Here is a 14,633-nt window from a genome sequence, read left to right as displayed (position 1 = left end):
CCCTCTAAGCATGCATTGGGTGTTCTTTTAGGCTGTGAGTTGCTCACCGCCAATGGTGACTTTCCCAAACCCAAGACTCCTCCTGCCCCGTGGAACCTTTTGTGATCTCGGAGCAGGGATTGGCTTGATTTCCCTGGTTTCAGACCACACGGGCATCTCATTTGACAAATCCTGTGTTACCTTCCTACTGAATTAATCCCATGGCATTCAGCAAATAGTTCTGAATTCTTGCTCTGCATAAGGCTCTGTGTGAAGTCTGTGGGTACAAAAAACAAAAAATGAATAGACTATGGTCCTTACCTTTAAGGAGCATAGAGTTTACAGTTTAAATGCAAACCATCAAGTGCTTATTTATGGCAGACATGTACTCCCATTTTTCTTCCCTCTCCTTGCCCATTAGAGTGAGCAGAGAGAGGGAAGGCGGGGGGTACTTTTTCCCCTTTACCCGGAGAAGAGGAAGACGGTAGTAGCTCATGATGAGGATCCGGGAATCTCACCTCATTCGCTGGAGTAGGTGTGGAAACGTGCGGCAAGTGTGGTTTGTGAGTCCCCTTGAGCAGCTGGCCCAATGCCCAGAAGATAGATTATCAGAAGGGCTTGGCAGTTTTAATACATTAGGGGTTTTTTCCATTTTTTATTTTTTTGTATTGTATTTTATTTTTAAATATGAACTTTATTGTCACATTGGTTTCCATACCACACCCAGTGCTCATCCCAACAGGTGCCCTCCTCAATGCCCATCACCCCCCCTCCCTCCCACCCCCCATCAACCCTCAGTTTGTTCTCAGTTTTTAAGAGTCTCTTAGCGTTGGCTCTCTCCCTCTCTAACCTCTTCTTTTTTTTCCTTCCCCTCCCCCATGGGTTCCTGTTAAGTGTCTCAGGATCCACATAAGAGTGAACACATATGGTATCTGTCTTTCTCTGGATGACTTATTTCACTGAGCATAACACTCTCCAGTTTCATCCACGTGGCTACAAAAGGCCATATTTCATTCTTTCTCATTGCCACGTAGTATTCCATTGTGTATATAAACCACAATTTCTAAATGTGTTTACAAAATAATTTGTTAAGGCATCTTTAGTTGTGGAAACAAAGTATCTATGAAGAAAAAAACCCAAATTCACCCAAAATCGAAGTTGGTATATAGATATGAGTGTATATATGGTCATATATAATCTTTTAAAATGGTACATGGCGGGGCGCCTGGGTGGCTCAGTCGGTTGAGTGTCCGACTTTGGCTCAGGTCACAATCTTGCAGTCCGCGAGTTCGAGCCCCGCGTCGGGCTCTGGGCTGATGGCTCAGGGCCTGGAGCCTGCTTCCGATTCTGTGTCTCCCTCTCTCTCTGCCCCTCCCCCGTTCATGCTGTGTCTCTCTCTGTCTCAAAAATAAATAAACGTTAAAAAAAAAATTAAAAAAAAAATGGTACATGGCTATCTCTGATGCCTATAAAATACACTTTGAGTATTGCAAGCGTTTCACGTGAGCACAGAAAGCAGTGGTACGTGTTAATCAAGCACAGCCCAGAGGCCTAAATCACTGCATTAGACACAGCGCAAAACACATCATTGCCGTAAGCAGGCTGAGGATTGAATATTTATTTCAGTCTGGTTTCCCCGCCAAAATTGAAGAGCTCGTCACAGCCTATTTTTTCTTTTTATTGAGAACGACAGACCATGCAAAGTAGGTCCCCTGGAGTACGGCTTCTGAATTACCTGTATGTGCAAGTCAGCTAAAGCTGAATACTGCCTTTTAAATTTAATTTAATTTCCTCAATAAGGCTCGGAGTGCGCTTTGCTAATACAATAAAAAGGTCTCAAGAATAACCAAGTGACTGAAGGTCCAGTGAGTGAGCAGGTGAGGTGAGGAGCAAACATAGCAAGTTTCCCGCTGTTAGGATCCCAGATAATTAATGTTCATCTTTGTGCCCTCTCTACCTGCCACCAGCCGAGATAGTAGTAAGCGAAGTCCACATGGAATATAAATGCATTTCACCTAGGGCTGCCCCGGGTGGCTCAGTTGCTGAAGCGCCCAAAACTTCGGCTCAGGTCATGATCTCACGGTTCGTGGGGTCAAGCCCCACATCAGGATTCTCTCTCTCCCTCTTTTTCTGCCCCTCCCCGACTTGTGCGTGCTCTCTTTCTCTGTGTGTCTCAAAAACAAATAAAAAATAAAATGCATTTCACCTAAGCACCTCAGTAAATTAAGCTTTCCTTTTGAAAAATTCAAATATACACAAAAGGGGACAGAACGCATGGAGAACCACTATGTTCCCTGTACCCAGCTTCAGGAATTTTCAACTCCTGGCCAATCTTGTTTAATCTCACTGCCTCCTGCCCCCACCCCTCCCAGAATTTGAAGCATGTTCTGGATATCCCATTATTTGATTCAAACATTAAGAATCCCTAAAAACTAAAGACTCCTTTCTAAAAAAAAACAAACAAACTATAATTCCATTATCGTACCTTTACAAAATTAGTTAATTCTTACTTGTCAGTGTTCAAATTTCTTTTCTTTTTTTTAAAGTTGGCTCTGCGCCCAGGGTGGAGCCCAACACTGGACTTGAACTCATGACCCTGAGACCAAGACCTGAGCTGAGATCAAGAGCCAGACGCTTAACCAGCTGAGTCACCCAGGCCCCGCTGGAACCTCTAATGGTTTCAGAAACAGTTGGATTAGTTTGGATTAGGATTTAAACATGGTCTACTTGTGGGGCGCCTGGGCGGCTCAGTCAGTTAAGCATCCGACTTCGGCTCAGGTCATGATCTCGCAGTTCTTGAGTTCGAGCCGCACATTTGAGCTCTGGGCTGACAGCCTGGAGCCTGGTTCGGATTCTGTGTCTCCCGCTCTCTTTGCCTCTCCCTCACTCGCATTCTGACACTTTCTCTCAAAAATAAATGAAACATGAAATAAATAAATAAGGTCTACTTGTTAAGTAGCAGCCCCCCTGCCCCAACCCCCTCACTTGTGTTTATAAATACCTCTGGCGTCCGTAGGTTTGAAAACACTGTGGTCTTTATTCTTCTGACAACACAGAGCATGTAATCACAGTAAATACTTTTAGTACTGAGGATTTTTCACAAGCATTATCATCTTGAAATGCAATATCAAATTCTTATGTCGGAGTTATAAGATGTAGTCCTGTAGATTCTTAGTGAATATTTTGGTTTTCTGTTGCTGGCTCACGTGGATAGCACTATAAAAAGTACACATTTCTGCTGTGATCAGGGTGCACATCAGGGACCACAAAGCAAAAGAAGCCTTTGGTGGGCGGAACAGTCTGATACGTATGGTAGGAAAAATACAGATACGATCAAGCGTGATTCCATAGAGGGCCACTGACAGTGTGCTTCATTTTTCAGAGGGGAGATGTGTTCTCGATGTTTTATGGAGATCGTGAGTATAATTTTCAGGAAGAAAAGAGTTGAGATAGGCTTTGAAGAACCAGGAAGATTTGAAAAGATAGTAAGGACCTTCCAGAAGACACAGCATTAGCAGTGCTATCAGGGGTTACATCTTGAGGGCACATTTATGGGTAGTTAAGGGATTTCAGCTTGACCAGCCTGGAAGATATGTCAGTACACATCTTAAGTATGGGATAGGCATTTGTTGGCTGGGGCCACCGTCACAAGGACCTTCAGTCACAAGGACCTGAGTGATGGTGAGAGACTGAAGGTTTTTGACCTGGTCAAGTGAGGGGGCTGGTCGGGAATACATGGGAAGGCGAGGGAAGAGAAGTTGAAATCAAAGCATTAGCACAAAGGAATGTTCCAATTAGAAGCTGCAGGACTAGGCAGCTTAATGAAAAGAGAAGGAGTCAGGGAGTCTGAAACCCACATCAGAATGATTTCGAATAAAAAAAAGTAGGGGAAAGAACTGCTTTGGGGGAAAAATAAGCCTTTACGGTTACAGCAAGGCAGTTGCATAGATGTTTCCGAATGCCCAGAAGCCCACTGCAAATATGCAGGGCTGAGCTCAGGAGTGAGTTTGGCCTAAAGAAAAGATCTTAGGAATTGTCTGTAGAGAGGTGATAGCTGGACGTGACCCCCTAAAAGGTGCTCATGTTTTTTCCACTTCTCCCTCGAACTCCCCTGCTGCCATCTGCGTTCAGGTATCCTCTCTTAAAAAAAAAAAAAAAAAAAGTTTTTTTTTATTTGATTGGAGCTGATGTTACATTCGTTTCAGGTGTGGCACGTAGTGATTGGACAAGTGTAAACATTAGGCCGTGCTCACAAGTACAGCTGCCATCTGTCACCATCCAAGCTATCACCCTACCGTCAACTCTGTTCCCCGTGCTGTGCCTTTTGTGACTTGTGACTTGTTCATCCCACAGCTGGAAGCCTGTGTCTGCCCCACCCCCCTTCCCCCATTTTGCCCTTCCCCCTACCCCTTCTCTCTGGCAATCATGAGTTCCCTTTTGTTTCTTCTTTTTTTTTTTTTTTTAATTTCACTTATGAAATAAATCATGTGGTATCTTTCTGTCACTTGTTTCACTTTGCGGAATACCCGTCAGGTCCGTCTCTGTTATCACAAATGGCATTATCTCATCCTTTCTGTGGCTGCATAATATTTCATCGTGCATATACGCATATGCATCTTTCTTATCCTAAATTCGTCTTTCAGTGGACAGTTAGGTTGCTTCCGTACCTTGACTATTGTAAATAATGCTGCACTAAACATAGGGGTGCAGATACCTTTTTGAATGAGTGTTTTCATTGTCTTTTGATAAATACCCAGTAGGGGCACTATTGGATCATGTGGCATTTCTATTTTTTTAATGTTTTTACTTATTTTTGAGAGCAAGAGAGAAAGATCAGGGGAGGGGCAGAGGGAGAGGGAGACAGAGCATCTGAAGTGGGCTCTGTGCTGAGAGCAGAGAGCCCCATACGGGGCTCAAAAGTCGTGAACCGTGAGATCCTGACCTGAGCCAAAGGCAGATGTTTAACTGACTGGGCCACCCAGGTGCCCCTCTATTTTTAATTTTTTGAGGAACTTCCATACTTTTTTCCATTGTGACTACACCAGTTTGCCTTTCCACAAGCAACGCGCGCAGGGGTCCGCATCCTCACCAATACGTGTTATTTCTTGTCTTTATTTTTTAAGTTTATTTATTTTGAGAGATCGGAGGAGGCCCAGAGAGAGAGGGAGAGAAAAAAATCCCAAGCAAGCTCAGCACCGTCAGCACAGAGCCAGACATGGGGCTTGAACCCACAAACCATGAGATTGTGACCTGAGCCAAAACCAACAGTCAGATCCTTAACCTACAGAGCCACTCAGGCACCCCTCTTGTCTTTTTTATTATAGCCATTCTGATAGGCGTAAGGCAGTATTTCATTATGGTTTTGATTTGTATTTCCCTGATGATTACTGACGTTGAGCATCTTTTTGTGTGTCTCTTGGCCATCTGTATGGCGTCTTTGGAGAAATGGTCTATTCAGGTCCTCTGGCCATTTTTTAGTTGGAGTTTTGGTTTTTCGTCTTGAGTTGTGTAAGTTCGTATATTTCGAATATTAACTCCTTATTGGATATATCATTTGCAGATACCTTCTCGAATTCAGTAGGTTGCCTTCTTGTTTTGTCGATGGTTTCCTTTGCTTTGCAAAAGCTTTTTATCTTGATATAGTTCCAGTAGTTGAATCTTGCTTTTTGTTTCCTTGCCTTAGGAGAGACACGTAGAAAAATGTTGCTATGGCTGATGTCAGAGAAATTACTTACTACCTGTGCTCTCTTTAGGATTTTTGTGGTTTCCAGTCTCATATTTAGGTCTTTAATCCGTTTTGAGTTTATTTTTGCATATGGTATGAGAAAGCAGTCCAGTCTTATTTTTTTGCACGTAGCTGTCCAGTTTTCCCAGCGCCTTTTATTGAAGAGACTGTCTTTCTCCCCAGTTGTAAGTTCTTGCTTCCTTTGTCATAGATTAATTGACTGCATAGGCGTGGGTTTACTTCTGGGCTGTCTATGTTGTTCTATTGATCTGTTTTTGTGCCAGTACCATTCTGTTTTGATGGCTACACTTTTGTAGTAATATCTTAAAATCTGGGAGTGTGCTGCCTCCAGCTTTGTTCTTCTTTTTTCAGGATTGCTTCAGCTAGTCAGGTCACAAACTAATTGCTGTGGAGCCTAAGTATCGTCTCTTATCCAAGCTATTGAAACCCTTTAGTCAACAACAGGCACCCTTTATGTGGGGTATCTCTACGGTTTCCTGACTGTTTTCTTCCAGGCCTTATTCCAACCTTAATTGGGGTTTGTGTGATTTTGAGGATGGTATTGTTGTCTGTTTTACTTAGCTCTGAAGTCCTGGCAACTTCATCGTGCCTGGGACAACACTAGACACTCACTTCTAGTCGAGTCGGGAGCCCATGAATGTCGCCGCTGAGAAGCAGAGAAGAAGAATGTTGAGAGAATTTCAGTGAACATCTTTGGATCATTGTCCTGCGGATGATCCAGAGGAAGTCAGGACTTGGGATCATGATCCAAAGGAAAGACAGACGGGAAGGCAAAGAATAAGAGCGGAGGGCACGTGGAGATACCGGGGGGCGTGGTCAGCCCGGATGATTGCACGGGGCGGGGGGGGGGGGGGGGGGGGGGGCGGTGATGAACGGCGACGGTAACAGCTAACGGTTATCGGGCACCCTTTGTCTGCCAGTTGCTGTCCTAAGACTCGACGTGGATTAACTCAGTCTTCGCAGTAACTCCGTGAGGCTGGAGTTCCCATGATCTCTCTCTTGCAGATGAGGAAACGGGGCCCAGCACAGTCCATACTTTGCCCCGGGGGCGAACGAGTAGGGAAGCCATGGGTCAACCAAGCCCACCTGCCCCCAGAGCACAGAGTCTTAACCACCGTGCAGCTGCTGTCGCTCCTCGTAGCAGGGGGACAGAACACAGTGCATGGCAGGGGAGGGGGGGGGGAGGGGGGCACAGCAGGTGGAATAGAAAGAGGAGGACCAGGCAGTCTTTGTCACATGTGGCCACGAGGAGAGGACAGAAGTGCCTGTCATTCTGCGTTAGGACGTTTCCCACACCATGTCACCAGGCCTCCAGAAACTACATGTGAATTAAGAGCAGTCCCCACCTGTTACCAGCCGTGAGAACACGGAGAAGGTGCTTTCTTCAGGAACAGATAGTTTTGCTCCCGTCCTCAGGATGCTGCTTTGACCTTGACTTTTTTTTACTATCTTCCAGTATTATTATTGCCTTAAAACAGTCCTTGGGAAAGAAGGGGGAAGCCAATCTGACTTTGGCAATAAAAGCGTTAACGATACTCCGTCTTGATTTCGCTTTTACACGCGTCTGTGAAATCAGTCCTGCTTTCTTCTTTTTACAAGTGGGGAAGTAAAGTCTCGCCAAAGCTAGACAGAAAAGCACCTGTGTTTGCATTGCAGCCTGAGTTTTGCACAGCAACCGCACGGGCACAGGATCCCCCAGCGACAGCCAGGTCAGGCAAACATCTGGAAAAAAAAAAAAATGCGCCTGAGTGACAGACTTGACTGATGGGTGTCCGTCCTGTTGCAGAATGTTGCACACTCTCAAAGCCCACACATGCAAAGATTTTGGCAGATATATTTGATTCCTTTAATTAAGGAAGCAGGAGGATATGCATAACAACGACTTTGTTCCTAATTGATGTGGGTCTGCAATGCACGTGACTAAAATCTGTTCCCAGGATTTTTCATTACGGAAGTTTTTGAATTTGACTTAAAATACATGCCTGCGTATTTATCTTTTCCTTCCTTAACATTTTTTTTTATTTAAGTGGTGACTTTAACCCGTAATCTAACTATCATGGCCAACTTCCCACACATGGGAATAGAACTTATCTTTTTTAAGCCTTTCACTCTGAAAGCGGGAGCCTGGCCTCCTCAAGACAGTTCAGGGTCCTTCAGGGACTGCCAACAATCCAGTTTAGGAGTACAGGGAAAAGTGATTCACTTTTAAAAATTTACGTGTAGGGGCGCCTGAGTGGCTCAGTCGGTTGAGCGTCCGACTTCGGCTCAGGTCATGATCTCACGGTTCGTGGGTTCGAGCCCCGAGTCAGACTCTGTGCTGACAGCTCGGAGCCTGGAACCTGCTTCGGATTCTGTGTCTCCCTCTCCCTGCCCCTCCCCTACTCACGCTGTGTCTCTGTCTTTCAGTAATGAATCAACGTTAAAAAAAATTTTTTTAATTAAAATTTACATGTAGCTTTTTCTTAGTTAATTCTCCCTTGAGGCTTGTTTTTGTTTGTTTTTTAAGTAAACCAGATAGATACTTGGCCACTTACAGCATCAGGGGTTCAAATTGGACCCCAGCTTGACTTTGTGTCACTTAGAAAGTGCACGTGTCCTCTTTGGCCTGTCAACTGTATAGGTTGTACGTGGCATTGAAAATATAAGAAAAAATGTCTCATAAGGAAAGCTTTTGAACAGGCACAGCTAATTTGTGGATGCTCTGCAGGGACAAAGAAAGAAAGATGATGGTGTCACGATTACCTTCCCATTTTCCCGCCTCTCACTTTACCTCTCTGGATGCCCACCAGGAACATTCACACCGTTGTCTCGCGGTCTGATGAGCACTTGCTTTTGAAGCCAGTTTGCCGCCCTGAGGGGACCTTTACCAGTGGGTAGTTCGGAGGCTGTGATTTTTTGCCCGCCAAAATCAGGACTCTTCCCCTCGACGGATCGTGTGGTCATCGCTTTATACCCATTGACCAGAATTGCGGTTCTGTCGGCTGATCTTTTCCTCGTCGACCTTCAACCCAGAACTTTTGACCAGGCCCACAAGGGCGCTGGTGAGCGGGCTGAGCGCACAGTTGTATTTTCGGTGGCTTTCTGTGCATTTTTATTTTCAGAAGTGTAAGGTTAAGGGCGTTTACTTCCGAGATGACGTCTGTCATCTCTCACACTAGTGTGAGCAATGAGTCACTATGACTTAAAATCAGGATGACGATCGCAGGCAGTTAACCCGGAACGTTCCTAGGCTCTTTCTCTGCATGTCCGTGTTGAATTTTTACACAGCACCCCATACAGTATATAACATTATTGTCACCACTTTATAGAGGAGGAAGCAGGCAGAGGGGGGTGATGTAAGCTGCCTAGGCCACACTCTTTACCTTTTATGTCCTTCCCCCGGACGCGTGCGCGCTGACAAATGTCAGTGGGAAGACTGGTGGCGATTGCCGTGCAAGTGCACGTGGGTGGGCACTGTTCCCCAGCCATCCTTACGGTGTGGCTGAGAATTGCAAAGCCCGAGGACCTTGTGCCCTTGTTGCTGTCTGAAGAAAGCATCCAGTATCTGTCAGGGTTTCTCTTCAAGAGGCTGGGTCCTTGGCAACCGTGATGCCCAACTGTCTTGTTTGCTTACGTGGCTCCGTGCCACCGTGTGGGGGCGTAAGGCACCGATAAACCTCCGTGGGGAACCGACCAGTGAGTCTGAGGCTCACACGTTGGGTCAGTGGTGAGGAACTTTTCCTGCCACCCTTCCCGCCTCCTCCAATCTTGGCCTCCATTTCTTCTTAGGGTAGGGAGGCTCGGTCCACACTGCTGTCAGGCCACTCTCTGATCTCGTGGGTTATAAAGTTCCATGGCCAAAACCTCTAAAATAGTAAGATTTTCCTCTCAGCTCTTGCCTGCCTCCTTTCTTTTTTATTTATTTATTTTTAATTTTTGTTTTAAGTGTTTATCTATTTTTGAGACAGAGGGAGACAGGGCTCAAGTGGGAGAGGGACAGAGAGAGAGGGAGACACAGAATCCGGAGCAGGCTCCAGGCTCTGAGCTGTCAGCACCGAGCCTGATGCGGGGCTCGAACCCACGAACCGTGAGATGATGACCTGAGCCAAAGTCAGACGCTTAACCGACCGAGCCACCCAGGCGCCCCTTGCCTGCCTCCTTTCTTAATTTAGTAAACCGTAAGATGAACAAATGATACTCTGAATAATCGATGCTCATGTACAGCCCCTTTCATTCTTCCTCACTGATGGCATAGATGTACGAGACCCGGGGATAACCGTATTTCTGGAAGGCCTCCTGTGCCATAGTTCACAAATCCCGTGACAGATGATATTCATGAAGCGGCAGCCACAGGTGTTTGAATCCTCGGGCTCGACCCCTGTTCCCTGTATCATAAATGTCTGATCAAAAAGCAGCTGGGCCGAGGGGGAATGAGAAGCCTTAGAAATGCTGCGTATTCTGTCTCTGGTTAAACAATGACTATAGACTCTGATCCTCGGAGGCGGTTCCTAACTAGGGTACAGTGACGGGTTATCATGTCGTCCTGCCATGCAGGCTTGGCTTAATTTCTGGGCTTTTTTGATTTCCCAAACAGCTTTGTGTGAGAAACGCCAGGCATTTAAAACCCTGCTGTACAGGAGATTCATGTACAAACCACAAGGAGAAGAACTTTATCATGGAGGAAAATGCCCCATTTTCATGCGCTCCTGAATACTCTTCCTCCACTAAGGAAGCATCCTGAGTGTCAGAGCCCCACCTACGCTGGGAAGCCATGTTGACTGCTTCTCCCCTTGACCTTACCTCCCGCCATTTTCCTGTCAGAGCACCTCTACCTCCTTTGTCTGGCGACCTCTGCTACTTTTATTTTTATTTATTTTTAATTTTTTTTAAATGTTTATTTCTTTATTTTGAGAGTGAAAGGGAGAGGGAGAATCCCAAGCAGGCTCCATGCTGTCGGCACAGAGCCTGATGCGGGGCTCAATCCCACAAACATGAGATCAAGACCTGGGCCAGATCAAGAGTCTGACGCTTAACCAACTAAGCCACCCAGGTGCTTTTGAGATCCTAATTTTTAAAAACACTTGTACAGGGGGCGCACCTGGGTGGCTCAGTCAGTTGAGCGTCCAACTTCGGCTCCGGTCATGACCTCGCGGTCCGTGGGTTCGAGCCCCGCGTCAGGCTCTGCGCTGACAGCTCGGAGCCTGGAGCCTGCTTCGGATTTTATGTGGGTGTCTCTCTCTCTCTCTCTCTCTCTCTCTCTCTCTGCTCCTACCCCACTCGTGCTCGCTCGCTCTCTCTTCTCTCTCAAAAATCAATAAACACGTTTTAAAAAGTTTAAAAACAGTTGTACAGGGAACCGAATGGCAGCTTTGAAAGACACACTTTCCAAAGGAGACCACCGAACTCCAGCAAGGTCAAGACTGGGAGAACAGAATCCAAACAAAAACACATTCCAGCTGAGTCTTCACGCTGAGGAGGTTGCAGGATTCTAGAGACCAGTAGCTGTTGGTGTCTGTGCTCCTCGTGCTGAAGAGTGTGGCTGCTGGAGTTGCCTGCCCGGGTTCCTATCCCGACAGCACCACTCATGAAGTGTGTGATATTGAGCAAATCACTTCCTCTCTCTCGGTCTCGATTTGTTCATCTGTAAGATAGAGACAATAATAGTACCTAACTCAAAGAGGTGTGAGGGTTGAATCCAAGGTGACCTACTTAGAACCTGGCCCGTGGGAAGTTTTCAATCAATGTTATGGGTGAAACATTTATGAAGGGTTAGGAAAAGATGTGCTTCTTTTCAATTTGCATAAAAAATATCATCTTGGAGCCATTGTGATAATCCTTACTAAACAGGACCTAATAACAACCTCAAATGTTTTTATTTTGATTCTTCCTCTGTTAGCCGTGTGTCTGCTTATCTAGAGCTCTCTGATCCTCCCCAGATGAGACTTAGGAGCCATTTCAGTTGACTGGCCTGCTGGTTCTTGTTCTTACTCAGGTGCTGGAAAGCTTCAAAATCATGGACTATAGCCTTTTGCTGGGAATCCACATCTTGGACCATTCCCTCAAAGAGAAAGAAGAGGAGAACTCACAAAACGTGCCTGATGCTAAACGGTCGGGGATGCAGAAGGTCCTCTATTCGACAGCAATGGAATCCATCCAGGGTCCAGGGAAACCAGGAGACGGGATCATCACAGAGAACCCGGACACGTAAGTGTGGTCACCTACCTGCCCACCCTCCTGGCCAGGGCAGCCCACATCGGTGAGGTAATTAAATGCAGTCATGTTCCTTTCCTGGTGGCTCTTGGAGAATGGCTTCCTATCTGGTGCTAAAATGGATCAAGCAGCCTTCATTTCTCTTCCTCTGCGGATGACTAGAGGAGTAGCAGCTCTTTGGGTCATTATCATTCTCTGATGCACGCGGTTTCAGTGTTTCAGATGGCCCCATTTTTGAACAGCGGCTGAAAACGTTTCTACCCCTATTTACTGCATATTCAAAACAGGCGCCGCGACAGGAGACTATGAATTTGAATAAACATGCGTTGAAGCAAACATGTGACAGGAATTACGTTCACAATTCAGAGCTTCTTATCCACATAAAAAGATTCTGCTGTTGTAGGTCCTGTACCCTGGCAGATGTAGTCTCTTGGCCTCAGCCAGATGTGATGGTAACTGCAGGATTAGTTGGCACAGAGAAAGTGCTTCTTGACTAACAGAAACAGCTACAACCAAAGAAAGCGATTGAAATGGTTGCCTATGTCATGCGTGTTTACCAGCTGTGCAGGAGACTGAATGAAGGGAAGGGCATCATTCTCCTAGGCCATAAGGGGCTGCCTTCTGGGAGTCTCCAACAATGACTAAATCACAGGCATATTTCACCTTTAGAAAGGAGCTCCATACGTATTAAAGCTTTAAAAATTCCTCTCTTATGAATCTGTCTCAATGTCCAATCAATTAAACCAATTATTCTCTATCAGTATAGTGAACTACACAGCCATTAAAAAACGCATTAGCATTGAATATGAGGAAATATACATTGTTTAGCAAATGAAAAATGCAAGTTGTAAAATATGCTAACTTAAATGCTTTTGCAGGCTAATAAAGACATATACACATACGTTTCCCCTGGAAAGGTGCACCAAATGCTGATAGAGGTCCTTGGCATCCTTGGAATGGGTTCTTTTGTATATTTAAAATCTCACAGTAGATATATAAAAGTGTTGCTTTTTTAAAACGTAGTGTTTTGGGGCACCTCGGTGGCTCAGTTGGTTAAGCGTCTGACTTTGGCTCAGGTCATGATCTCACAGTTCGTGAGTGTGAACCCTGCCTTGGGCTCTGTGCTGACAGCTCAGAGCCTAGAGCCTGCTTCGGGTTCTGGGCCTCCCTCCCTCCCTCCCTGCCCCTCCCTTGTGCGCTCGCTCTGTCTCCCTCTCAAAAACAAATAAACATTTTTAAAAATGAAATAAAAAGCAGTATTTCAGTATACTTTGAAAATTCGTGCTTGCAATTTTAAAATAGGAAGAATTTTTTGTTTGGATTCTTCTCTTCCAGCTGTCCAGAGGTGACAGCTCTGGTTTCACTCTCCTGTGTGGGGAAGTACATCATTCTGGATTCCCAGGAAGACTTTACCCAGGGGCGGGGGGGAAGGAAAGAAAGAAAGAAAAGAGAAAAGGAAAGCAAGTCCAGAATTCTTAAAGTTGTCCATTTTTATTTAGTCTATTTTAGAAATGATGTCCACTTCCTAATATGTTGTAAAATCCTCTGTCTTTTGCCCTATCAACAGAATGGGAGGCATTCCAGCTAAAAGCCATAAGGGAGAAAAACTACTTTTGTTTATGGGCATTATTGACATTCTGCAATCATATAGGTAAGTAATTTGGGGAAGAAGCCTTTACTTATTTCAACGTAAATCAACAAAAGGCTTTGAAAATCCACCAGATGGGAGTGATTTTATATTCTCATTTTTGTTTCTGTTTGTTTACATTTAGGTTAATGAAGAAGTTAGAACATTCCTGGAAAGCGCTTGTTTATGATGGGGTAAGTGACTTACCATGTTCCTTGTTAAACTATATATTTCTCTGATTTCTCAGACTTCAACGTGTGTGTAGGAAGTCACATCACCAGACCAAACGATGTTCTCTTTTCTGTTGTTTTTTTTAACATTTATTTCCGAAAGAGAGAGACTGAGGGTCTGCGGGGGAGGGGCAGAGAGAAAGGGAGACACAGAATCCGAAGCAGGCTCAGGCTCTAAGCTGTCAGCACAGAGCCCGGATGCGGGGCTCGAACCCATGAGCCTTGCTATCATGACCCGAGCCGAAGTCGGTTGCCTAACCGACTGAGCCGCCCAAGTGCCCTAAAAGGATGTGTTGTTTCTATGTCAAATCTCCAGGACCCTCTTACAAGAGGATGCTGGGGAAAAGGGGGAGGGAGACTGATTGCAGAGCCACGGGGAAGAACAGGAGGACCACTGAAATGAGATTCTCGGTTCTCACCGGAGTAAGCTGTGGAGCGATCTGAGCCTGACTTCGGTGGGACACAGCCCTGGATGTGAACCCTGCATTCACCACTTTACTCACCGTGTGATCCAGTCACATTGCTTGTTTATTTGGCCTCCCTGGGCCTGGTTTCCCATCTGTACCAGAGATATAGTAATAGCCCTCATAGGGCTAATGCAGGGATTAAATAAAATAATACACTGTCGTGTTCAACACAATGCCGAGCACAATAAAGACAGAAGAAGTGAAAACTAACATACAAGTTTTTACGGATGTACGTGACTAAGACTGAACGGTGTGAGGGTGTCTTAGACCCAGAGTTGCATAGCAATCAAAAAAAGAAAAGAAAAGAAAACAATCAATTATCCAGAGGTATTCTCCTTCCCCCTCTCCCTCCTCCCCACTCAGTACACAGACACGTTCCTATCTACGTGTTACAT

The 14,633-nt window shown here is 45.5% G+C and overlaps 1 protein-coding gene across 4 annotated transcripts in view; it reads left to right on the top strand.

Annotated features, from left to right (window-relative positions):
• Positions 1–14,633, top strand: part of PIP5K1B (phosphatidylinositol-4-phosphate 5-kinase type 1 beta) — a 314,990-nt gene that overhangs the window by 210,975 nt on the left and 89,382 nt on the right. For all 4 annotated transcript variants that reach the window (XM_047829493.1, XM_047829491.1, XM_047829492.1 and 1 more), the window contains 3 exons: positions 11,697–11,908; positions 13,482–13,565; positions 13,687–13,735. In XM_047829493.1, coding sequence (XP_047685449.1) covers positions 11,697–11,908; positions 13,482–13,565; positions 13,687–13,735 — 345 coding nt within the window. The remainder of the gene's footprint in view (positions 1–11,696; positions 11,909–13,481; positions 13,566–13,686; positions 13,736–14,633) is intronic.

The sequence above is a fragment of the Prionailurus viverrinus genome, chromosome D4 (assembly GCF_022837055.1).
Source record: "Prionailurus viverrinus isolate Anna chromosome D4, UM_Priviv_1.0, whole genome shotgun sequence".
Lineage (NCBI taxonomy): Eukaryota > Metazoa > Chordata > Mammalia > Carnivora > Felidae > Prionailurus > Prionailurus viverrinus.
This window is presented reverse-complemented; position numbering and strand designations above follow the sequence as displayed.